The sequence below is a fragment of the Myotis lucifugus genome, unplaced genomic scaffold (assembly GCF_000147115.1).
Source record: "Myotis lucifugus unplaced genomic scaffold, Myoluc2.0 scaffold_5, whole genome shotgun sequence".
In the NCBI taxonomy this organism is placed as follows: Eukaryota; Metazoa; Chordata; class Mammalia; order Chiroptera; family Vespertilionidae; genus Myotis; species Myotis lucifugus.
In genome coordinates this window covers 1670583-1697716 of record NW_005871053.1, presented here as the reverse complement: position 1 = coordinate 1697716, position 27134 = coordinate 1670583, and the positions used below count along the sequence as shown (strand labels likewise).

At 37.5% G+C, this 27134-nt stretch overlaps 1 protein-coding gene across 4 annotated transcripts; it reads left to right on the top strand.

The window, feature by feature from the left end:
- The first annotated feature begins 406 nt into the window (after positions 1-406).
- Positions 407-27134, top strand: NUP35 (nucleoporin 35). Of its 4 annotated transcripts, XM_023744280.1 has the most exons (11): positions 1920-2359; positions 4290-4372; positions 5595-5765; positions 8155-8282; positions 11585-11645; positions 11758-11769; positions 17636-17777; positions 22707-22776; positions 23979-24107; positions 25367-25531; positions 26492-27134. In XM_023744280.1, the coding sequence occupies exons 3-11, from the start codon at positions 5606-5608 to the stop codon at positions 26567-26569; spliced, it is 945 nt and encodes a 314-aa protein (XP_023600048.1). In that variant the 5' UTR covers positions 1920-2359; positions 4290-4372; positions 5595-5605; the 3' UTR covers positions 26570-27134. The 4 variants fall into 4 exon arrangements, with proteins under 4 accessions (XP_023600053.1, XP_023600048.1, XP_023600045.1 ...); XM_023744285.1 differs by lacking the exons at positions 1920-2359; positions 4290-4372 and adding an exon at positions 407-548; XM_023744277.1 differs by lacking the exon at positions 4290-4372 and having other exon boundaries at positions 1923-2359.

Genomic DNA, 27134 nt, shown 5'->3' with positions numbered 1-27134 from the left:
GCTTGACACAGTCGCCGCAGGAAAGAAACATCTGCACAGCATATGTTTCAAGGGACCTGGCATATATAGCATATTGTTCTTAATATGTTTGCTCTCCTTAGCGCCATGTGTTTTAACCAAGGTCACCTCTCTGAGAAAGGTTGTTTCCCCAGGTGGGGATTTTTCCCTGAGGTTAGGGAGGAGATACAACCCCTTAATTAAGTGCCAGGCGGGTAGTTAAGCTACATAATCTTTACTCCCTGGAATGGAGATAAGAAACGCCCTAACCTTTGTAATAGAAATTGACAGGATTAAAATCGGCTGGTATAAATACGGATGTAACAAGACAATAAACATCAGATCCTCATCAGTTCCTAACCAGAACTCCGACCAGAACTTTGGCTGGAGATCCTGGCTAGAGGTCCTGACTAGGCTGCTGATCAACTGAAGGCTGTCTTCGTGTCATTCCTTCTTTGCCAACTCCGTCCACACCTTTGGGGACCCCTGGACCCGCTGGGATTGGACTCCAGCATGAGACAACACTCCAAGCAACTGAACTTTTTTAACAGGTACATAATGTTCTTTTGCTTGGCTAGATAAACATTTATATAGAAATTCCTTCATTGGTGAACCTTTCTTGTGACCTTAATTCTAAAAAGGGAATTGCTGGGTGTGGTGGGCTGAATGATAGCCCTCAAAAGATGTTCCCATGCTAACCTCTGGATCCTTTATGAATGTTTTCTTACACAGCAAAGGCTTGTTTATGATGTAATTATTAACTTAATCACCACCACTAGACATTGAAATGGTAAGATTATCCTGGATTGTATGAGTAGGCTCTAAATGTAATTACTAATAATGTCCTTCTAAGAGGGAGGCAGAGGAATATTTTACTCACAAGGAGGCCATGTGATGACAGAAATAGAGAGAAGCAGTGTCAGAGACATATATGCTACTCAGCTGGCTTTGAAGGGGGAGGACAGAGCCTCTAAGAGCCAGGAAATATGGTTAGCCTCCAGAAATTAGAAAAGGCAAGAAAACATTCTCTCCTGGAGCCACCAGAAGAAACCAGTCTTGCTGACACCTTGAAACTAGCCCCATAAAACTCATTTCAGATTTCTGGCACCCAGAATTGAAAAAGATAAATTTGTGTTGGTTTAAGCTGCCAACTTTGAGGTAATTCAGTATGACCTCATCTGAACTTGATTACATCTGCCAAGACTCTATTTCCAAATAAGGTCACATTCACAGGTACTGAAGGTTAGGACTTGAACATATCTTTTGGGGACACATCAACCCATACACCTGTAAAAAAAAAAGAGAGTCAACTCATCTAAGTGGTTTTAAATTTTGATCTTTGGGAACTTTCCGTTTATCGCTGGAACTGTTATTGCCTCACTGAAATTACAAAATTCTTGCTGGACTTGGATTTCAGGAAATACCAGAGGAAACAGTGAGGGAGGATGGGTGGGTTATTTTGAGGATAATCAGTTTGGTATGAACCAGAGAATATCCCACAATATATACATGTAGCACATCACTTTTATCAAGTTAGCAAGTGAGTAAAACTAAGCAATTTATTTTTGCGCGCACATACATAGAATATGTGTGTGTGTGATATTCGAATACGCTCTAAAGAAAAGCACAAAGTTGGGGCGGGGAGGTTAGGAGGACAGTCGGGATCCTATGGGGAGGATTCCGCGGTACGGTAGGTGCACGGGTGTTTGTTGACTGTTAGCTCCCATTATTTCCTCTCTTTTGCATTATTTACCATATTTTGTATGTAAGAAAACAGCAAGCACCAATTATGCTCTTTTGTAAAATTGTGTCTATATAACACATTTTAAAAAATGGCATAGCGACGGTAGCAAATATGCGCGGAGAATGAGCTTCACGCACTAAACCCAGAAAACGACATTGGGAAGGGCACCAACTGCTTCTCCAAGCCAACTTGTCCAGGTGTTACTCGGAAAAGCTGACCGATGACAGAGTCTTGGGGAAGCTCACGCTAGTTAAGAAACCACGAATAACAGGACTCGCGCGTCTCTGAAACTCAAACACCAAACATCAGGAGACTCAGGGCGTGAGCAGAAGCATCCCGAGAACCGTAGTTCCCACGCAGGTTCCCACCTTCCCAGGGAGCTCCTGGGAGCTGCTGAGTCTGCGCAGAGACCTTTGCCCCATTCCAAAAGGACGGCTCCGGCTCCCGGAGCGTCAGGACGGCGCATATCCGGAAGTGACGTCACTCCGTCAGGCAGCGCGCCCCTACCCGCGGGAGACTTTCCGCCATTTTTTGAAAATCGGGAGGGTCCGGAGCGAAGTGTAGCCGCCGCCGCCGCGATGGCAGCCTTTGCCGTGGAACCCCAGGCAACCACGTTGGGTAAGTGAAAAGCTGCCCTTCCTCGCTGGCACTGCGATCCCCGCCGCAGGCCTGGAAGCGGGCAGAACTGAAAGGCCGGAGCCATCAGGCTCTCGCCTGCTAGTTTCCGTCTCGAAGGGGGAGCCCTCGGGCCGCCCGTTTTGTGCCCCCTTAACGCCAGCCCGCCGGACGTGCAGGTACCTGAGCCACCCACCCCCCGCGTCCTAGACAGGATCCGGGCATTGTTGGTAGGAAGGGACCTACCCGCCTACACGTGGGTGGGGGTGGGCGGTGCCCCGCGGTGTGGTTGCCTAGCACCGCTGCTGGGTCGCCTGCGCTTGTCGTTCCTGCTGGATTTCACCCCTCTCCTGGCCTTTGCCGGGGAATCTGTTTGATTGAAGGAGCTTGAGTCGTGCGACGGTAATAAACCAGACGATGGCACCCATCGAGATGTGGCCTGAATAAAGGAAGCCCGGAGTTCGCACCTTATTCCCGGCCTTCGTCTTGGGAAAGGGGCCCAGTGTTGTAGGTCTTTTCCTCAGGTTAATCGAGTAATGAATTTTTAAAAGTTCATTCCCATTGCGGAAATATGTCGTTTAAAAAAATCTAAAAAACCTCCACAGGATGTCGATTTCCTTTTTGTCTGCTGAGTTTTGGGACTTGTGAGACCTGTGGAAATTTTTTAAACAAACCGTTTACTATAGAGACATATTCGAAAATTAGGTTACAAAGTTTCTGAGTTTGGAAAGAGAGGAAGTGTGTTATGCATCTGCAGAATGAGTTTTTGTGTGGGTGTTTTGTTTGTTTTTTTGTTGTTTTAGGTTGGAATGGCATATAATGCTTTGCATGTTATTGCAAAATAAATTTCTTTTTAGAATAGAGTAACGTGAACTGTTTTAGTATTGTTCATAAAAAACTAAGTGTATAATAGTGCAAATACATACTCTGCTACATTTAAATTTATGTACAGGTGTTGGCCTACGTATTTGTGTTTTGCATTATGTTAGAGGTCAGAAAACTGCTCTAGTTCTACAGTTTTCTACTCAAAAAAAATTTCGGAGTGCAAATTTCTTGGGGTTACAAATGTGAGTAAACCAGACCCTTCCCTGTTTATTGTCTAATCAGAGATCCGACATTAGCTGATATTACATGTTCAAGTTCTCATATTTCAGATATTCTAGGTGAGGAATAAACATTTTCCCAAAACCTAATGGTATATTAAAAGTAAGCGTTAGGCCCTAGCTGGTTTGCCTCCGTGGATAGAGCGTCGGCCTGCGGACTGAAGGGTCCCGGGTTGATTCCCGTCAAGGGCACATACCCGGTTGTGGGCTCGATCCCCAGTGGGGGGGCGTGCAGGAGGCAGCGGATCAATGATTCTCTCTCATCACTGATGTTTCTATCTCTCTCTTCCTCTCTGAAATCAATAAAAATGTATTTAAAAAAAAAACAAGCGTTACTTCAACCAACAGTGCTACTGAATAAGACGACAGGAACTTATTTTAGCAATACAGACTGTGAAATGGAAGCTAGCTCTCTCTTTAAGTGAAATTTAGCCTGAAGGGTGGTTAGTGACAGTCTGATAGAGTTCTTTTTGCCCTTACTCTATTGCTTTCTACTGTATCACCATATATATCCACATAATATCAGAACTTTTTTTGACTTGTTACAATTGCTATATATTTTTTTCTTTTGTTAAATGGGAGAGTGAAGGTAGATGGTGCTACCTAAAACTTTTATTACTGAATATCTGTTCAGAAAATGCTTTTGGTTTGACTTTAGTGTTTGTTCTTTGGAAATATGTAATAGTATCATAGTAACATAATAACTAGCATTTGAAAATAATTACAATGTAATTATAGTTCTTTCTGCCTTATTTCAGTATTTGCTTTATCTTTTTCCTAAATTACTTTGCCTTTTTCCTCTTTTATGCACTTGCATTGCTAATATCTAGGTCTGTTATAACAAGATGTAAGAGGAAGCATAAACGTGACAGCATTTGGATAGCAAGAAACACATTTTTGAGGCTGTTTAGAAGTTAAGTAATAGTTAATAAAGATCATATAAATAACATACAAAACGTTTGCTATTTCTAAGTGCCATGAATCACATTTAGCTTGTCACATAGTTGAAAATTAAATTTTCATAAGTAGAAATTGCATATTCTACATTTATACATTTATCACTCAGTTTTGGCTATTATAAAATACTGTTATAATAATAACGAATATTTGCTGAACATTTGCTATATATTCAGTACTGGGTCAAGTGCTTCACTTGCTATAATTCTAATCAAAACTCTGTGAGTGGGTGATACGATTATGCCCATTTTGCTGAGACACTTGAACGCAGATCTCTGACTCCAGAGCCCATGTTTTTCTTACTGTGCTATTTTGCTTTGAAATTAGAATTAAGTTATAGCTTCCTTATCTCCATAATGGGAATAATAATACCTACCCTGTAAATTGTGAAAACTAATTTTGAAATGATGATTGTGAAGTATCTGTTCTCTTTTTAAATTGGATTTATATCAGGGATACTTATTGATTATTCATATTTTTAAAATAAATTATTTTTTAAAATCCAAAAAATACCTTTCCAAATATCTTAAATATGTTTCTTAGTTGGGATGCTAATCATTACTATTATTTCATATGTGCTCTAATGTATACATGATTATACTTTTATTACAAAAAATATTTACAGTTTTTGTGTGTAAGTAGAAAAAAATGGGACATATAGGAAGCTAAACTTGTGTACCTTGTCCTTGTTTTGGTTGTTGCATAATAGCTGTATTAGGGATTTTTAAAAATATATATTTTAAACTAAAATTCTTTTTTTTTTTTTTTTTAACCCAGAAATTTGGGGCTTTTAACCCAGAAATTTAGGGCCATTCTCTCTCTCTCTCTCTCTCTCTCACTCTCACTCTCTTTCTCTCTCTCTTGGCTGGCCCACTCCTTATTTGGAATGTACCTTCAATAAACATTTTGCTTTAAAAAACTTAAATTTAAAAATAAGTGTTGATTCTTAAACCTGTGAAATGTTAATGAAAACAGTTGTCAAAGATTAATATTGTTAATACAAAATACTCTTACAGTTTTCTAGAAATAATTTTATTGGTTTTTAAAATAATAAATTCAGCTATGGTTTTTTAGTAATTAACAATATTGATTAGATTTTCAAACTTATGCTAGATACTTGCATCTTTTTGTTAGCTATTATAACATTAAAGTCCTTATTTTATATCTGATTCATTTAGGATCTGAACCAATGATGCTGGGTTCACCCACGTCTCCAAAACCGGGGGTTAATGCCCAGTTCTTACCTGGATTTTTAATGGGGGATTTGCCAGCGCCAGTGACTCCACAACCTCGATCAATTAGTGGCCCTTCAGTAGGAGTAATGGAAATGAGATCACCTTTAATAGCAGGTAAGTAAATTGCCTAAAATAGTTTCATAGTAATGTCAGTATATGTACTAGAATTTTTTAAAGAGTAATGGTGCAGCATTCACTTTTGTCAACCCATTTATTAATTTAAAGCATTAAGTAAATAGCTCTATTTTTTAATATAGGAGTCTAAGAATAGAGGTGTAAGCAGTATAAACTACAGTAGCCCCTACCCTTATCCTCAGGGGTTAAGTTCCAAGTCCCCAGTGGATGCCTGAAAACACAGATAGTATCAAACCCTGGATATACTATGTTTTTTTCCTATAAATATCTATGCTAAAGTTTGTAAATTAGGTAAAGTAAGAAATTAACAATAACACAATAAAATAGAACAATTATAATAAATGCTGCATGTGGTTCTCTCTCTCAAAATATCTTATTAACTTCGTACAGCTGGGATACATTGGACAAAGGGATGGTCCACGTTTCAGTCTGGATAATGTGAGATTTTATCATGTCACTGGCGCAATTTAAAACTTATGAATTGCTTATTTTTAGAATTTTCCATTTAATATTTCCAGACTGCAGGTAACTAAAAGTACAGGTACCAAAATCTCAGTAAGGGGGGGACCACTGTATTATAATTCTAAGAACCACCCATTAAAAAATATGCATATTACATTTTATCCGATCTAAGATGCCATTGATTGTAAAACTTACCATTATTTTAAGTACCACTAAGAAAGAAGAACAAATATGATAAAATGCCAAGATCAATTTTTTTATCAATCATCCCTTTTTCAGATATGGTAAAGTATGTTTGTGTGGGTAGGAGGGAATATGGTCGTTTAACTTCAGCTGAATTCAACTTAATTCATCTTAAATATAATAATAGCAAATACTCAGTCAAACCAAGTGTAATTTGAAAATTGGTAAATAAGAATTCTACTTCTAGTCAGAGTTATTTAAGGTTCTCATAGTATGTTTAGTGAAAGGACTTATTTCACAAACTGGGGAAACTTTTTACACAGGCTATGTAAATCGTCAGCGCAAAACGTTATTGCCTAAATACCACGTATATCTTTCATAGGATGCCTTTAACAAAGAAATATTTTAAAAGATAACTGAAGTTTTGACTATGAGTAGTGAGAATTAGCTACAAAAATCATTGAATTCCAAATGTGAGCTAATATTCTTTTCATAGATGTTTAAAGATAAACTCTTCTTACTTTAATTGTCTTTAAGGTATTATTTTGTTTAAAGTGGTTATATTATTTATATATATGTAAAAGATCAGAGGGAATTATAAATTATATTTGAAGTAATTAACTTAAAAACATTCTGGACAGATTTGGGGTATATATATATTTTGGTATATATTTTTCAAATGTGTTAATATTGTAGCTACCATATATTGGGTACTTAAGAGCTAGGAAGTATGCTAAGTATTTTGTTACTTTTTTCTTTCATCAATCTTGAGGGGTAGATAGTATCTCAATTTTTCAAGAGGAAACTGAGGCTAAATGCAATAAAGAAATTGCTGAAATTCACATGTTACTAAGTGACAGAGCAGGAGGGTAAAGCCCAGGTCAGTCCTGTTCTGTAGTCTGTCCTCTAAATAGCTTATGCTGTACTGTCTAGGCTCCGTCATTAGTCTTACAGAGGACACGGACTGCTTCACTGCTTGGCATTGCTAATTCTCTGACTTATAAAGACATCTCTATAAAGACTTATAGAGATTTTTATGTCTCTAAAAATTGGTTCTTTTAAAAATATCTTTATTATGTACTTAAATCTCTTTTTACTGTGAGAAACATGAATGGGATCTGTTTAATTTTGACAACTTCCACATTATGGGATAATATTTAATCTATACAGACTGGAGTTGTTTAATACTTACTTTCAAGTGAATAATAGGATCAAGTTTTGTGCTGAAATGCTAAATAAGCATTTTCTAGAGAAAGCAAAAGTTACATGTATTTATTAAAAACTAAAATTTCTATTTACTTATTCTGGAACCTTTTATTCAAAGTGCATTCTGTGAATCACCACATTGGCATCAGTAGGAACTTATCAGAAATTCATAATCTCAGGCTCCACCCAACAACTCCTGAATCAGAATCTGAATTTTAACAAGATCTCCTGGTGACTTTCATGTGTATTAAAGTTTGAGAAGCACTAGGAGACACGAGTTTAAGTCAGTATTTTAAAAAATCTTATTTCCTAGCAAGGTGCTCCTGAGCAATTTCTGCAAAGCAACTCCCTGTCTCTCAGTTTCCTCAGTTGTTAAATAGCAGTCATTACTAAGTCACAGGATTGTGGTCAGGAGAATTACATTAAATAGTAATAGCAATATGATTATTTAAAAAAATCATATCAGAAAGATGGAAGGCTTCTTTGTTTTCTCACCTATTATTTTTGTACATTGTAGGCGGGTCACCACCACAACCAGTTGTACCAGCTCATAAAGATAAAAGTGGAGCTCCACCAGTTAGAAGTATATATGATGACATTTCTAGCCCAGGACTTGGATCAACACCTTTAACCTCAAGAAGACAGGTAATACACATACCCTCACTCATATCCACAATTGATAATTTCATGTTTTTAGGTGGCTATACAGTGAGGGTCAGTAATTTGAAATTTTCTCTGAGTCTGTTGTAGTGTAACTTTGTTGCACAGAATAAGCATTAAGGACATTTATCATAGAATCTACTTAAATTGTGTTTATCATGAAATGCACTTAAATATGTAATAGAACTCCAGATTATTTTTTCATGTAGGTAATTCTGTGGTTTTTATAGGTATGCCTTTATTTGCCTGTCCATGCCCCCAACGTACTTAATATACATGTAGAAATGTTTATGGTTTAAGCCATTCCAATTCTTTTAAAAGTTTAATATTTATACATAATTCTGTGAAAGAACAAATGAAGATTCAGGGTTTTATCCAGATGTAGGGTACTTTGTAATGATTTGAGATCTTTGTTTTAGGAATTATTTTATTAACGTAAGACCACTATCCTTTTAGAGCTATATTTACTGTTTAAGAATTTTACTAAAAACACTGCCTCCTGCATATTTATGAGCTGATAGTATAGTACAGTGATTTTTCAATGAGTGTGCTGCCAAATTTTCAAAACATGCAGTACCTGACTATTTAGTCAGGGGCACTGACCTCTTTTCCCTTAGATTGTCAAATAAAAAAAATGACAACAGCCAACACAACAGTAGCCATCTAGTGTGAATGCCCTGTTTTGAACCATAAATACATAGGTCATATAAAAGAGTTTCATCTTATTGGTCATGTCTCATAATAAGGTTACATCTGATTGGTTAATTCTTGGTACCAGAAATCCTTATACACAAGTATAGGCATCTGATTTTTTAAAAAGCCACTTTGAAGCAAAAAGGGTAGCTAATTACTATTATTATTATTTTTACAAATTAAACCTATTTTTTGTCAGATTGGCAAAAATATATTTTTTGGTGTGCCACAGAATTTGAGTAATTCGTTTATGTGTGCCATATGATGAAAAAGGTTGAAATTGCTCGCTCTGGCCAGTGTGGCTCAGTTGGTTGAAGGTCATCCCACGCACCTAGAGGTCGCTGGTTTGGGCTCCATCCCTAGTGGGGAGTGTGCAGGAGGTAGCTGATCGATGTTTCTCTCCTCTCTCTCTTCTCTTTCTCCCCTCCCCCCTCTCCCGTTCCAAAATCAATGAAAACATTTTTTTAAAAAGAGAAAAGAAAATTGCTGGTTTAGTATATTCCTGGTATAGGTATTCTGATGGTGATGTAAAGCTTTGTTTGGTGTAGGTATATGTGTTCTGTGGTGGTGTATTCAGTCATAGATTTTGCAAGATAGAGGTCTCTGGTTTGATGGGACTGATTCTACAAGAAAGTGTCTAATACTGATGAAGTACCTATGGTACACAGGCTCTGATCTTACAGCTTAAGTGATTTGTCAAGTGTAAGGCAGCTAGCTAGTCTAGCAGAACCAGGCTTTCAACCTAGGCAGTCTTAAATCTAGAGCCAATGTTTGTAATTCTACCATGATAATTCTTGACTGTCACTGGAAGGGTAGTATAGATTTTTCTTTTAAGTAGGAAGTTTAGTAGCTTTTACAGTTATGTGTTCTCTCCTATCACATTATTGTGCTTAGTAGGACATGCAAACAAAGTAAAGTGTGTCAATTAAAATGACACATTCTTTGTATAAAGACATTTCTGCTGTTTCCTTTGGAGAAATGTTTTATGCCTTTCCCTACATAAAATATAGCATAGTTGTTGGAAAGTTTATTAGAAAGCATATTTCAGTAAATTTTGACTATAGGCTTGATATCGCTGGCATATTAGGCCTACTTGTCAAGCAAAGCAAAGATAATGCATTATGTTTAGACAACTACATTTTCTATCCAACACTTCTAGACCTGCCCAACTTTCCAGTACAGTAACCACCAGCCAAGTGTGGCTCTTGACACTTGAAATGTGACTAGTCCTTTATTTAATTGAGATATACTTGTCTACTATAAAATTTTAAATTGCTTATATGGCTTATGTTATATTTGGACAGTAGTGTTCCAGACTTAACAAATCCGAAATATTCTGTTTGGGGATATTTTTCTAAAGGTTAGTAAGTAAATATGATGTTCAGTTTGGTGTGAGAACCACTGGCTTAAAGTTTATGTTTTCATTGCTCCTCTGACAACACATGAAAAGAAAGGTAGTTTATAGTAATTGCTATGTTCAAAATGTTTAAAAGGCTATGGATCATAATTTGTAGAGAATGTTTTTGACTTGAAAGTTGGTTAGAATATTATAATTAGGTTAAAACCCAAATTAGATTGGCCTCCTGAGACTTTGCTCAACCTCTCTCTAATGATAAAAGATGTTGTTATTACAAATTGAACAGTACATTTTGTATCTCTCCTAAAATTCTTTCAACATTTGGTTCTCAGTGCTAGATGATAAAATCTGGTTGCTAGATTTTAGATTTCCTTAGTTTGATCAGAATCTGTTTTTTAAAAAATCTTTATAGCCCCAGTTTGGCTCAGTGATAGAGCGTTGGCCCTCAGACTGAAGGGTCAAGGGCACGTACCTCGGTTGCAGGCTCGATCCCCAGCCCTGGTTGGGGTGCATATAGAAGGCAACCAATTGATGTGTCTCTCACATAGATGTTTCTCTGTCTTTCCCCCACCTTTCCACTCTCTCTAAAAACCAATGGAAAAATAACCTCAGGTGAAGATTAAAAAAAAAAAATCTGTATATATTTACTTCTAGAGAGTCTTGTCATTCTTGATTTGGTATTGTTGTCTTTGTGTATAGAAGGACTTCTAGCTACTTTAATTTTCTCACATTTAAAAGAACTACTATTGATTATTTTGTAACTGTCTACCAGTAGCAGCGGAGGTATACTGTCTTTTATTGTGTAGACTGATTTGAATCTATAATACTTCATGGTTTGTGTTTGTTTAAAAATAAAATTTTGCCATCTTTCTGTTTTTCTATGTGAGCTCGGTGATTTGAAGAATCACCATTACCTGGGTTAGTTCAAATATTGTACCTTAGGAACTAAAACCAAATACCAGTGTTACTTCCTACTAAAAATAGTATCTTTTTACCACATGTGACTTTACTTAATTTAAACAAATGGTATGATAATGGTCTAGCATATTTTCAATTAATACTGCTCAACTAAAAAAAAAGGGGGGAGTACTGTTTGATTGTTGAGCTAGTTATAGGCATCTCTAGTAAGGTAGATATTCAGTAGTCTATTGAATGAAGCCCTTTAGCACTTATTGTGTATATGTTATGGTTAGAACTTTGCATTTTTACCATGCACTTTTCTTCTGTTTTTATGTAGCCAAACATATCAGTAATGCAGAGTCCTCTTGTTGGAGTTATGACAACTACTCCTGGCACAGGTAAGAGTGCCTTTTAACACCAAAGACCGTTCTCTACTTTTTTGAATGAAGATAATATAAGACCTTTATTGATAATTGCCAACTTTATTTCTTTTATATTTCAAACTTGGAGACTTTTCCAAATGTAAGTAATTTCTTTCAGAAAGAAAATACTTTGCATATTGATTCTTCTCTGAATTTAAAGGTAAAATGTGAATTATATTCAAAATATTAATAATTTAAAAATATACTTGAGAGTGTCTACTAAGTAAACAAAAACTATAATAAAAAAAGGCCATTGGAATTCGGAAGAAGAAGAATACATAAAAGAGTGAATAATAAAAGGTGTTTTGAGAGATATTAATGCATATTTATAAATCTGTCATTAACTACTAACAGCCACTGGTTATACCTAGTTTTTTGTTTAAGATTAATGGTATTTTTTTATCACATCAACATCATCATTAGCACAACTCTTCTTACATATTCATATATTTATAGTCTATCTCATGTTCATTCAGCAAATAATTGAACACATGATCATGTACCAGGTCCTGAGAAACTGAACAAAATAGATAACCCTTGCCTTTATAGAGCTTACATTTATTTACAGAATTTACATTTATAAATAAAGTAAGTAAATTATACAATTTGCTAGAAGCTAATACATTTTATGGAGGACAGTCAGTAAAGGGGAGTAGGGAATGAGGGCTTACAGTTTTTAATAGGGTGGTGTATTAATTTCCTATTGTTGCCATAAAAACTTGCCACAAACTTAAAGGTGGCTTAAACAATACAGATTAATTATTTTACAGTTCTGGAGGTGGGAAGTCTGAAATGGGTCTCAATGGGCTGAAGTTAAGGCAATCATAGGCTGTGTTAATTTATGGAGGCTCTAGGGGAGAATCTGTTTTCTTGACTTTTCCATCTTCCAGAGGCTGCCCACATTTCTTTGCTTATGGTCCCCTGCCTCCATTTCAAAATCAGCAACTTTGCATCTCTCTGATCATTCCTCTTAGTCATGTCTCCCTCTCGCTTTTAAGGACCCTTGTGAATACTTAGGGCCGTTCTGGATAACCCAGGATAATCTCCCTATTTTAAGGACACCGATTAGCAGCCTAATTCCATCTGCAACCTCATTCTCCTTTACATATAATGTAATGTATTCCCAGGTTCCAGGGATAAGGACAGGGACACTTGGGGGTAGAGCATTATTCTGCTTTCTATAGGTAGGGGTAAAGAAACATTTGGCCAAAACCCTGAACTTAAGTAAGGGAGGTAGGGGAAAGTGTTATAGACAGAGAAAATAACAAGCACAAAGACCCTGAAGTGGGAGTGTGTCTAGGGTGTTAAAAAAAAGAGTAAGGAGGCTAGTGTGAAATGAACTGAGTGGGGGAGAGAATAGTAGGAAATGAGGTTAAAGAGGTAGTGGGGGCTGATGTTACAGGGCCTTGAAGGTCATTGTAATAACTGGTTTTTCCTCAGAAAAGGTAGAAAACAAATAGAATGAGACTGCTGCTGTGGTGAGAATAGACTTTGGGGTAAGGGTAAGGGTGGAAGCAAGGAGACCAGATAGAAGGCTACTGCATTAATTCAGGTGAGGGATGGTGGTGGCTTAGATATAAAGGAGGCGGGCCCTGGCCAATGTGGCTCAGTTGGTTGGAGTGTTGCCCCATGCACATTCCAACCAACAGGTCGAGAGGTCGTGGTTTGATTCCTGGTCTGGGCACATGCCTAGGTTGTGGGCTTGATCCCCGGTAGGGGATGTGCAGGTGGCAGCTCTCCCTCTCTCTCTAAAAGCAATAAAAACGCCTTTTAAAAAAAGAAACAATAGCAAAATTTAAAATGAACCAAATCAACAATTATATAACACAAATTGTAATAAACACCCAGGTAAAACATTGTGTCAGAATGCATAACAAAAGCAGTATCCAAATCCAGATTTCGGTTAACCAGCCTGTGAATCCTCACTGGCAGTGTCCTTAAAGTCCAGATTTCTACTTGCAGTTTGTTCAAAGCTATTTAGGCTTTTTCTATTATGCTCCTCTAATTTCTTGCAACCTCTACTCACTGCCCGATTCCAAAGCCACTTCCACATTTTTAGTTGTTACAGCAGTACCCCACTTGTACCAATATATGTATTACTTTTAAATTGCTGCCATGACAAATTACCACAGCCTTATTGACTTAAAACAATTCACATTTATTATTGTGTTTCTATAGGTCAGATGTCTGGAAACAGGTTGGTTCTTTCTTTAGAGCTCAGGTGCCAATAGGGCTATGTTCCTTTCTGGAAGCCCTGGGGATGAGCTGCATCCAGACTCATTCAGGGTATTGGCTGAATTCAGTTTCATGTGGTCATAGGACTGAGGTCCCTGGTGTTTTGCTGGCTGTCACCTGGAGGTTGTGCTCAGCTTCTAGGGGCTGCGTTCATTCCTTGGCTCGTGGCTCTCCTTCCATCTTTAAATATAGCGAGTGGTAGCTACATCTTTTGTGTGCTTGGAATCTCTCTGACCTTTCTTGGTGGATCTTTGACTTGACATTTTTGCCAGCTGCTGCTAATTCTTGCTTTTCTGTTTTCAATAATGCTATATTTAAGGTGATTGGAGATGTTACATCTTATCTCTCCCACATTATCTCAATATTATATCAAACTTTATTCCTTTGTTATTTTTATATTATTACGACTATCTAAAGCATTGTCAGTGCTGATTCAAGTATTATAATTTATCCTTTCTGTAAAATTTTTTCTTTAGTTAATAATTGTCTTTTTCCCCATTTGTCTAATTTTCTATGTGCCATTTGCTCCCCTTTTTTAAGCAAATGTTCTTTTGCTGTTATACATCTGTCTTTTTTTAAATGTTCATATTGTCAAACACATTTTTAAATTTGTTTTCAGCTAAGACCATCTCTCTCGTAGCCTCTCTCGGCAGCTATCATCCTAGGACTTGCTTTAGCAAGTTTCTAGAGTTTAGCTTTTCCCTAGATGACATGCATTCTTAGTTTATTTCTAAAAATAATATGTTTTGGTGAAAAACATATTTGAATAGCTTTCTAGGAAAGCTTGCATGGGAAGTGAAATTTAAGACCTCTTCTGAAATCCTTTTTTTCTGTCTTTACACTGAATTGCTAACTTGGCTAGGTATTGTATTTTGCATCAGAATTTTGGAGGCATCATTCCATTGTCTTCTAGCTTCTAATGTTCTATAGAAGTTATTTACAGTGTAGATTCCTGAGCCTTTGTATGTGGCCTGGTTTTGAAAAATTTAAGCTCTCTCTGTGGTTTGTGTTCCCAATTTCACAAATGTGCCTTGGTTTAGGACTTTTCCATTTGTTTCGCTAGGGAATTAATTGATGGATCCTTTAATGACACCCATAGTTCTGGGAAACTTCCTTGTACAGTATTTGATAATTGTCCTCCCTCTGTTTTCTCTGTTCTTTCTTCTTGGAGTTCCTCCTAATTATGAGCACTGTAGATTTTTCTAATTTTCTACTTTTTCTCCCTTACATTGTCTTTTTATGTATATTCTACTTTCTGAGAGCTGTCTTCAATCTCAGTTTCCAACTCTTATTTTTTTGTCATTTTAATTCCCACAAACCTTTTCTGTTGTTGATTTTTTTAATATACTTAAAAATGTAGCTTCCTATTCTTGTTTCATAGATGTAGTAATAACTTACCAGTGAGATTAATGTTGGTCTTTTTTATTCCTGCTCATATTGTCTATTTTCTTCTGGTTCTTTTTCCCACCTCCTATCTTTCTTGGTGAAGGCATAGTTATTGAATGAGTCACTAAAAAGCTACTTGGAATTAGTATATTTCTGTGCATTAACATCAGCAGGAGGGGCTGAGAGGCTCTTTATCTCTATTGGGCTTCACTGTAAGGGGATTAGATTAGACAGTTAATTAGATTTTTGTTGGGAGATTATTATTTTATTCTAGAGCCTCTTGTTCCAACTGCTACTGCATTACAAAAAAATAATGAAACTTAGTTTTGAGGAAAAGGAATCTACCATTCATCATCACTTCAAAATTTTAGTCCTGTTATGTCATCCTTTCTCACAGTTTACCAGTGGCATCCCAACTCATCTCAGGTAAAAGCCTAAGTCTTTACAGTGGCTTACAAAGTTTTTTTTCGTGACCTGGTATCTTGTTATCTCTTTGTGCTCATATAGTTGTTCTGACTTCATTGTGTAATCTCCCTCATTACTGTGCAAAGACTGGCCTTTTTTTTTTTTATTCTTTTCTTTTTTAAATATATTTTTATTGATTTCAGAGAGGAAGGGAAAAGGAGTGAGAGATAGAAACATCAGTGATGAGAATCATTGATCTGCTGTTTCCTGCATGCTCTCTACTGGGGATTGAGCCTGCAACTCAGGCATGAGCCCTTGGCCAGAATCGAACCTGGGACCCTTCAGTCCGCAGGCGGACATTCTATCCACTGAGCCAAACCAGCCAGGGCAAGACTGGCCTTCTTGCTCTTTATCAAACACCAGTCCATGTCCTTTATCAGGGCCTTTGTGCTCACTTTTTTCCCCAACTAATATTCACATCTTCACAAATTGGCATGTTCTGCATCCCATCTCCTTCAGGTTTTGTTTTAATGGCATTTTAGTGAAAATTTTTTTCATTAAACCTTTTCACAGATGTACCTACATAGTCCTTGTCTCCCTTTTCTTTTCTGTAGGATTTTCTGTTTTCTGGCATATTAGGTATTTACTTATTTGCCTCTTTCACTAGCATATAAGCCCCATTAGAAATAGGATTTTTTGTTATTGTTTGGTCCTCATCCATTTATACCTTTTTTATTTATTTTAGAGAGAGAGACATAGAAAGAGAAATGTCAATTGCTTGCCTCCCATATGGGGATCAAACCAGCAACCTAGGTATGTGCCCTCATTGGGAATCTAACCCACATCCTTTTTGGTGCCTGGGATGATGTTCCAACCAACTGAGCCACCCAGTCAGGGCTGTTGTTTTTTTGTTTTGTTTTGATTTTTAATTTATTTACTTCTTCCTTTTTAAAAAAAAAATTTTGATTTCAGAGAGGGCAAGAGAGATAGAAACATCAGTGATGAGAGGAAATCATTGATTGGCTACCTCCTGCACACCCCACACTGGAGATTGAGCCTGCAACCTGGGCATGTGCCCTGACTGGGAATCGAACTGTGACCTCCTGGTTCATAGTCGACACTCAATCACCGAGCCACGCCGGCCGGCCGGGCTGTTGTTTTTAAGTCTAACTGTTTACTACTGTATCTTAGATACCTGGAATTATGCTTGGTACATATTTAATACTGAAAAAATATTTTTTCTTTTCTGAAAAAATATTTCTTTATGAGTGAATCATTATTACTACTCCAGAGACTAAAGACAAATGGTCTCTCTCTACTGCTCAGAAACATGTGGTCTCAATAAGACAGTACCTCTGAGATAAAATGAACATGGACAGCATTTAGCTTGGCATGTTGGACATGTAGACATACTCATTAATTGGTATCTGTCATTGAAGGATAAGAAAAGAATCAGACATTTCAGATGGAAATGACGTGAACAAAAGAAAACTGCATTCACATCTTAGGAGTTAGTGTAGGGACCATTTAGTAGTATATTGGAGAAATAAGGGTAGAACATTAGAGTGGAGGCCTGGGCATTTGGATTTTGTTCTGTGGGTAATGAGTTGTTACTGAATATTCTTAAGGCAGAGGAGCCATGAGAAAAGGTTTGGAAGATGAACCCAACAGAAGTCTTTGAGGTTGACTAAAGATCCTTCTGGTGTAGGCTTAACCGAAGATTAATAAAACATTTGCAAAATCTTAAGTTATTCTCACTTATTAATGACTTCTCAAATTGTATGGTAGTATAAAATTATTTCAGAACAGTTGTGTATTTTAAATTATTTATGCAATTGCCAATTTTTAATATATTTTTTCCTTCAAAACTAAAAGCTTTGATTTAAAAAATAACCAAAATGTTTATATTGGTAACTAACTTACTAAATATACTAATATAGGGCAAAGTATGTTTAGTCCAGCAAACATTGGTCAACCACGAAAGACAACATTATCTCCTGCGCAGTTGGATCCTTTTTATACTCAAGGAGATTCTCTGACTTCTGAAGATCACCTCGATGACACATGGGTAACTGTGTTCGGGTAAGGTTTCTGGATCATTTACCATTAAAAAAATAATACCCCCTCGTCAACATTTTATAATGAGTTTTCTCAAATATACAAAAAAATTAAAAGAATTGCACAGCAGACACCCAGATACCTACCACCTAGATTCTGCACTTAACACTTTGCTACATTTATTTTTTTTGGTGCATTTCAGAGTAAGGTGCAGACATCAGTACAGATCACCCTGACACTTCACCATGCACATTGTTTTCTAGAGTTTAGATTATTTTCTCTTCTGTGTATTTGCTGGACATTGGAACAGGGTTGCCCCATTAGACTTAGGAAGCTCCTTTCTATCTTTCTGGTTAGTGACTGTTTCTCTGTTTAATAGTGGACTTTATCAGTTTGGAACTGACAAATTGAATTTCATATAAATGCTATGTCACAAGTATACATATACTTTCTAGTCATGGAATATTGAATATTAATAAAAATTGTGCCTGACACATCTAGATGCATTTTGAATAGATTTTTAAAAATTTTATCTTTATTGTTGAAAGTATTACAGATATCCTGCTTTTTCCCATTGACCCCTCCTTGCCTGCATCCTCCCCACCCCAGGCCTTCACCACACATTATATCTGTGGGTTATGCATATCTATATATATAAAAGCCTAAGCGACCATTAACAACAGAACAGCCGGTTGCTGTGATGCACACTGATCACCAGGAGGCAGATGCTCAATGCAGGAGCCTGCCGGCTAACCTCCAGGTCCCTTCCCCCGGCTAGCAGGCCCCAGGGCTGAGCCGGGGAACCGGGGGTGGGTGGCAGCGGATGTGGCCCCTTTCCCAGGGGGGATGAAGATCCCTCCCTTCAGCCAGCAGGCCCCTATCGGCCCGCCTGCTGCGGTGGTGGTTGGCCCCTCCCCCCAGCCAGTAGGTCCCGATCACCCGATCCGGTCTGGCCCCGGGCTGGAACGGGGAACCAGGGGTCGGTGGCAGCAGACATGGGCGGTGAGTGAAGGAGGAGGCGGGGAGGCGAGGAACCTGATCCGCCCTGAACGCTGGCCAGGCTTAGGGACTCCATCTGTGCACGAATTTCGTGCACTGGGCCTCTAGTATGCATATAAGTTCTGTGGTTAAACTCCACCTACCTACCCACCCGCCTCTGCCTTCACTCTGTGATTTGACAGTCTGGTCCATGCTTCTATGTCTGGATTTGTTTTTTAGATTCCACATATGAATGAGGTCATGTGATTCTGGTCTTTCTCCGACTGATTTCTTTCGCTTAACATAATATTCTCCAGATTGAATAGATTTGTAGATCAAAAAAGTACTTTAAAGCATCTTGAGATATTGCATCATTTACTGATGAGGAAACTGATATATAAATGGATTGATTTATTCAGAGGTTTATATCTAGTTATTAGTAAAGCTTCAGCAAAAATCCCAGGTCTTCTGATTTTTAAACTGTTATTGTTTATACTGTACTATATAAGATTTGTTTTTGAAAGTGTTATATGTCATACTGATATCAGACCTAATTATATTTCATTTGAGGGGTAAAAAAATATATAAAAATAACACATGAGCTCCTTGAAAGAAGAACAATGCACAGTAAATGTTCGTGGACTTTATTCAGTTTATTTAAAATTCAAAAGAATAAGAATATACAGTGAAAAGTTTTCCTTCCCGGTTTGGTCCCAAGCTACAGTTTTTTCCCTTTAAAGCAATAATTGCCACCTATATTTTGTATATTTTTCAGAGAGATTCTATGTTTTACTGATTCTGTGTATATAAAAAGTTAAAAGCAGGACCATTGCTTTTTCTTGTTCTGCAGAAAACCTGCACTCAGCTCGTTATTCATAACACTTGGGCTGGCTACTTGATTTTTGTGTGTGTTTGTTTAAATTTTTATGTTCTCTCATGAATTCTGTTTTTTTAATTTGGACGTCCACTCCAAAGTCTGTTTTTTATGCTCAGTAGTAATGGTGTCAGTTATAAGATTCCTCAGTAATTGTGTAAATTACTTTAAGTACTTCTTCTAGTCCTTTTTTTTTTTTTTAAAGACATACACTTTCTCAGCTATTTATTTTCTGTTGGTTTTATTTTTTAGTAACCCTCTATATGAGTTTAGTTGCAGGAATTAAAGCATTTCTTCTAACGGATAAAATATTTTGATCATTTATAGAGAAATACATCAGGGTCAGTATGGTATACCATTCGTTGCTTTAGGGTGATTCTTTTACAGGATATTGGAATGTTCCTATTCAAAGTGGTCCTAGACTCTTAGAATCATGTTTTATTTCTGAAGTACCTTCCTCACATGCAACCATTATTTTCCTCCTTCATTTGTTAGGCACCCTGTCTCATTTGTTGTTTTTCTTTAGGGTTAGAAATCATATTCAAGCTTATCTAATCTAATAAAATAGAAACATGCAAATTGACCGTACCTTTGCTATGCCCCAAGCCACGCCCACCAGCCAATCAGAGCGACTATATGCAAATTAACCCAACCAAGATGGCGGCAGGCAGCCATGGAGCTGGAGTAAGCAAGAGGCTTGGTTGCCCCAGCAATGGAGGAAGCCAAGCTTCCCGCCTGCCCTGACTGGCTGTGGCCTCTACTAAAGGCAACAAAGTTTCAATTATAGAAGATAAATAAATCCCAGATACCTGCTTCCAGCCAGCGTCCACTGGGAGCTTGGGTGGCTGGGGGCCATGGACAGCCTGCAAACAGCCATCAACCCCTCACCCAGGCTGGCCAGGCACCCCAGCGGGGACCCCTACCCTGAAGGGGCTGTGGCCAGCCTGCAAACAGCCATCAGCCCCTCACCCAGGCTGGCCACACCCTCATGGTGTGAGGGTCCCCGCTGGGAGGGTGGGCAGCCTGCAAACAGCCCTCAGCCCCTCACCCAGGCTGCCCAGGCACCCCAGCAGGACCCCTCCACCCTGAAGGGGCTGTGGCCAACCTGAAAACGGCCCTCAGCCCCTTACCCAGGCTGGCCAAGCACCCCAGCAGGACCCCCCTCCCTGAAGGTGGTGTGGCCAACCTGAAAACAGCCCTCAGCCCCTCACCCAGGCTGGCCAGGCACCTCAGTGGGACCCCCACCCTGATCCGGGACACCCTTCAGGGCAAACCAGCGAGCCCCCACCCATGCACCAGGCATATAATAAAAGGGTAATATGCAAATTGACCCTAACAGCAGAACAACTGGGAATGACTGGTCACTATGACACACACTGACCACCAGGGGGCAGATGCTCAATGCAGGAGCTGCCCCTTGGTGGTCAGTGTGCTCCCACAGGGGGATCTCTGCTCAGCCACAAGCCAGGCTGATGGCTGCCAGCACAGCAGTGATGGCGGGAGCTTCTCCCATCTCCTCAGCAGCGCTAAGGATGTCCAACTGCAGCTTAGGCCTGCTCCCTGCTGGCAAGTGGACATCCCCCGAGGGCTCCTAGGCTGCCAGAGGATGTCTGACTGCCAGCTTAGGCCCGATCCCCTGGGGAGCAGGCCTAAGCCAGCAGGTGGACATTCTCCAAGGTGTCCCAGACTGCGAGAGGGCACAGGCCGGGCTGAGGGACCCCCCCCCCCCCCCAGTGCACAAATTTTTGTGCACCGGGCCTCTAGTATAACATAAAATTCCAGTCCTGAGTGCAGTGAGTATTTTACTCACATAGATTTTAATGTGTGGTGTTTCTCATTTATTTTGGGGGACTCAGATTTTTTTTATTTTTTCCTAATCCTGGCTCCAGATAACTGAATTCCTGGCTAAGGAAACACCAGATTTTCAAATTGAAATAGCTTTTTGGACTATATAAGTATTAATGTCTTGTAAAATATTCAAATCATAGAGAACTTGATAAAGAAGAGAGTAAAAGTCACTTAGAATTTTCCCATACAGAGTATATGGCTATTAAAATTTTGGTAACCATCCTTTTAAATGTTTGTAAGCGGTTGATACTGGCACTGACTATTATTTTTGTTTCAGGACTAAATTTATGAATTTTCAGGTGCTCAGTATATAATGATATGACTATATAATTTTAAATTCTTTCCGTTTTAATAACTGTAGTATACCTAGCTCTAGCCGGCTTGGCTCAGTGGATAGAGCGTCAGCCTGCGGACTAAAGGGTCCCAGGTTTAATTCCGGCCAGGGGCACATGCTTGGGTTGCAGGCTTGATCCCCAGTAGGGGTGTGCAAGAGGCAGCTGATAAATGATTCTCATCATTGATGTTTCTATCTCTTTCTCCTTCTCCCTTTCTCTCTGAAATCAATAAAGAAATATATTTTTTAAAAAAATAATAATAATAACAACAGTAGTGTACCTAAATATTTCTCTCTCCTCTCTCTCTTTTTCGCTGACACACACACCACCCTTGTAAAATAAATTATATACAGAACTGCAACTTTATAAATTTATTCTGAGGGCTGTGATAGTGGCATTGAAAGAATTTCAGAGGTTTCAGGGAAGGTATCTGGAGATATAGTAGAATGGCTGAGTCAAAACTAATTTTAACATTTACTTTTGGGTGATTGGCAGTGATAGATTCAGCTGATGGGGGAAATGGGATGATCAAGGATTTCCTGTGGTTCTAGACCAGCTATTTTCAGCAGGTGTGCCACAGCACACTAGTGTGCCACAAGAATTGTTAAAGCATGCAATGCCTGACTAGTCAGGGGCACTGACTTCTTTTCCCTTATTTTGTCAAATAAAAAAATGACAACAGCCAGTACAACAATAGCCATCCATTGTGAATCAAATTTATGCCTGTTGGGTTTTTTTTTGTCAGATCAGCAAAAGACATATCTTGGTGTGCAGCAGAATTTTAGTAGTTTATGTGTGCCATGAGGTGAAAAAGGTTGAAAATTGCTGTTGTAGACAGGTGGAAGGAATTTATTTTGAAACACATGTAAGTGTGGTGATTTCCATTCATATTTATTGTTGGACAACTCTCTTTTTCAGGTTTCCTCAGGCATCTGCTTCCTATATATTATTACAATTTGCACAATATGGGAATATCTTAAAACATGTGGTAAGGCTTAATTCTTTTCAAGATTTAGGCTGAGGACAGATAAGCTATGAATAGAAGGAAACTTTGCTGCTGAATTTTGTCTGCTCCTACTTTTTTTTAAGTTTCATGGACTATTTCTGTTAGAGTCTGGAAGGCTGGAAATTGTATAGTATTTGTCAAAAAGAGAAAATAAGCCAGAGAACTAGAATTTCAGGCTTCTCTTCTACCCTTTTCTTAATTAGTTTACAGTCTTTTAAAAACATAAATTATGCCAAATATTATATTACTGTTTTCCAATTTGAGCTTGTTTTATTGGGGATAAAAGGAAAAGAAAGGTGTTCCTGACTTAGAGTTCTCAAGGCTTTTTAGCTTATAGAGAGCTTTAACAAAAAAAAAATCCTTATCCAAGGATATGTGTGTTTTTTTAATTAATTAATTTTTTTTTTTAAATAGAGAAAGAGAAGCATTAGTTGGTTGCCTCCGTATGGGTCCTGACCAGGAATGGAACTCAAAACCTTTTGGTGTACAGGGCGACGGTCCAGCCACTTGGCCAGGGCGTTGTTGTTGCTGCTGCTGCTGTTGTTATTATCTTAGCCTTACACAAGTTATAAATAACAAAGTTTTTTCTATTACTAGAGATTGACTTATTTAACTTCTACACAAAATCAGGTGATGAATACAGTTTTAAAAATTTCATAGCAAGTATTGATAAGAACTTTTTTTTAAAATATATTTTATTGATTTTTTACAGAGAGGAAGGGAGAGGGATAGAGAGTTAGAAACATCGATGAGAGAGAAACACCAATCAGCTGCCTCTTGCACACTCCCCACTGGGGATGTGCCCGCAACCAAGGTACATGCCCTTGACTGGAATCGAACCTGGGACCCTTGAGTCCACAGGCCGATGCTCTATCCACTGAGCCAAACCGGTTAAGGCATGATAAGAACTTTTTACTAGAAACTTATCTTTTGAGAATTACTTTACTTTCAGATAATCTTTTTCACATATTCTTTATATTAGAGAATTGAGAGCTAGATAGAGATTATTGAAATTGTTTAATGGGTTTTATTGTTAATGGGTTTTAAACTATATAGCTTTTTATAGTGCATCAAATAAAATGTGGAAGCAGATTTATCTTCGTATATTTCTAGTTTCTAATGTAATTCATTGAGTTTAGATTTTATATATTCTACATTTTAAGAGACAACTTTATTCTTTGCAGATGTCTAATACCGGAAATTGGATGCATATTCGTTATCAATCTAAACTGCAGGCTCGGAAAGCCTTAAGCAAAGATGGGAAGATTTTTGGCGAGTCCATCATGATTGGTGTAAAACCATGTATAGATAAAGTAAGTTATTGCTGATGTAAGGGAAATGCCTTAATCCAGTGGTTCTCAACATTCCTAATGCCACGACCCTTTAATACAGTTCCTCATGTTGTGGTGACCCCCAATTTCATTGTTACAAATTGAACATAATTAAAGCATAGTGATTAATAACAAAAACAATATGTGATTATATATGTGTTATCCGAAGGTTTTAGGCGACCCCTGTGAACGGTCGTTCGACCCCAAAGGGGTCGCGACCCACAGGTTGAGAACCGCTGCCTTAATCCATATGAAGAGCACAAATCTAAATATTGACATTGGTGGTTCCGTCACTTTGCTTCAGTAGGCCTCTTTTTCTTAGTTTGTAAACTGTGACGATATTATTGTACTCTTTTCTTGGTAAGCCAAATATATTTAGTCACAAGACTTTAAAATTTAGAGGTAATCCATCCCAACTATTTCATTTTAAAGATAAAGGTGAGTTGAAAAGGACTTAAGTAATTTATCCAGAGTTGTTAAAGATGAGGTCTCGATTCCATTCTAGGTCTCTTCTAACCCATTCTCTGTCTTACGCAAAGCAGCTTCGAATTCTTTAATTACTTTAAAGGAATAGTGCTATTTCAGAATTAAATATTTCACATGAGGGTTAACTTAAAGGTGGTAGCTTTTTATTTCTATTTTAAAATATTTAAAATTTATTATATATTTATATATTTATAAAACAATACTGAGCACAACTTAAAGTTTTCTTTGTGACTTAAAGTCATCCTGATCATTCTTTAAATAAATAAATGTGACATATACTACCTACCAGGGACTGCTTGGAGATTATATACATACTTATGTACAAAGTTGACATGGTTCTTGGTGCTTATAGTCTAGGATCACTGTACCAGATGTTCGCAGAGGTTAGATGAGAATTTGGGGTTACAGGTACTAAATAGCACTGGACTTTAATTTTCCCTCCCCCCAGATTTCCCCAAAGACTCTTTTTTTTTTTTTTCTTGCTGATTTTCCATAGTGTTTGTTAGGAGATTCTTACTCCTGTGAGTCTGTAGTTGTCTTGAGGATGTTTGAAGTCATAGAAGTTAAATACTTGGCTGAACATTAGATCTCAAATGCTAGCCAAGAAGCATACATTGTTTAATCAAGCCCAAAATTATTTAAAATATTACTTAGATCAAATAGAGTATATCTTTTAATGAAGTTTTCTTTGTAAGTAGATTGTAATAATGTATTGTTTTTATAACCAGAGAAGTTCTTTATCTTTGTTCCTCTAGAGCGTTATGGAAAACAGTGACAGGTATGCTGTATCATCTTCATCTCTAGCCTTTACACCACCAATCAAAACCTTAGGAACACCATCCCAGCCTGGGAGTACTCCTAGGATTTCTACCATGAGACCTCTTGCTACAGCATACAAAGCTTCTACTAGTGACTATCAGGTATTTTAAGGATTGGATAAAAAGAATGTACTTTAAAGGTTGAAGTGCTTACTTAGCATATTTGACTTTTTCATTGGATTGATTTGTATGCTATTAAATATTTCCCACTGAAGTGATTGACTTGATGAAACCTAACACTTTACATTCTTTAATTTCCTATTTTAAAAATGAGAACTTTGTTCAATTAGAAACATCTTGAATTTAAAAAAAAATTCTTTGCTATTTTAAAAAACATTTTGATAGTCTAATTTGTTTTTTTCTAAGTTATCTTGGCATATATAAAAAGTTTTTCTTGTGGCATGAGGGAATATTTAAAAACCTATTAAATTGATAACTAAATCTGATGGTATCACAAATGAAGAGCCTTCAGTTCTGTTGGAATAGCCTTTGGTTATCAAAGAAAACATTGACCAGCTTCCATTTCAAATTTTCTCATTTCAAAAATGTTTAAAGGACAAATTTATTTATATTCATTAAAGAATGGTAGGAGTATTATGACTCTCACTCAGTATGTTATCCCCTAACTAATAAGGCAGGAGTTCTGAACTTGCCTAGCAACAGACCTGGGCTCTAAAAGAGCAAATAAAAAAGTTGTCGATTTAGTCTTTTCACTTCCTCTTGAAATGTGGAGAAAATTCTTGAACTGGTGACATTTTTTCCCTTTAGTTTCTTTTTTTTTTTAACCAATATTTTAAAGCCCTCATCTCTAATAACTTTTGTGTTTCTCCAGTTTTCTAATTTAAGGAGTAGATGTAATTTGCTTTGCCAAAGGATTATAAGATTTTAACATTCTTAAAAACATACAGACGTTTTAACCAAAGCCATGTTTTAACCTTTAAATATACAGTTAATTTCTACAAATGCATTTTAATGTTTGGCTCTATTAAATTAGCCATTAACTAGAATTAACTATGATACTGAAGAAAACATAACCTTAACAATTGTGTTTTTTCAAAACAGGTCATTTCTGACAGACAGACGCCAAAAAAAGATGAAAGTCTTGTATCCAAAGCAATGGAGTACATGTTTGGCTGGTAGTATAGTGAGAGCTAAGAACTCAACCAACTACAAAGGAAGAGGCTGCTACACTAAAACAGCAGGGCACTGCCGGTTTTTTCTTCGGTTAGTTATATAACCACTCTTGGCAGTGTTGGACAGCTATCTCATACTTCTTTTAGAAGCCTTTTTCTTTAAGGACACAGCATATTTGTATCTCGCACTTTAAAAGATGCTTGAGACCTGTTTTAAAGAAACAAAAAAACTCTGTAAATAGGATTTTGTGTTTTCTGTAGTAATGCATGTGTAAACACAAAACATTCAGCATTGGTAACTAAATTATATAATTGAGTGCATTGAGGCTTTGTAGTCATGAGTTGGTGGGTGAATTTCTTGAAGGGGAACTGTACAGCTGCTTCTAACAAGACAGAGATTGTTAACAATTTGAATTATGGTCTTTTAATTTAGATAGTATTTAATATTTTAATTATCCTTGTTTGTATATGTCTTATCGTGGATTGTCATCTTTCAGTATTCTTAAACCAAAACCGTCTTTTAAAAGACCTAATGTTCTTGATAATAAACTTTGCCACTTATATGTATTGAA

Bases quoted from the DNA above. Each gene is read 5' to 3' on its own strand.
- NUP35 (XM_023744277.1), top strand. From the start codon at position 2,320: ATGGCAGCCTTTGCCGTGGAACCCCAGGCAACCACGTTGG. The intron at 2,360-5,594 runs GTAAGTGAAAAG...TGATTCATTTAG, and splicing joins ACCCCAGGCAACCACGTTGG to GATCTGAACCAATGATGCTG. The intron at 25,532-26,491 runs GTATTTTAAGGA...TTTTCAAAACAG, and splicing joins CTTCTACTAGTGACTATCAG to GTCATTTCTGACAGACAGAC.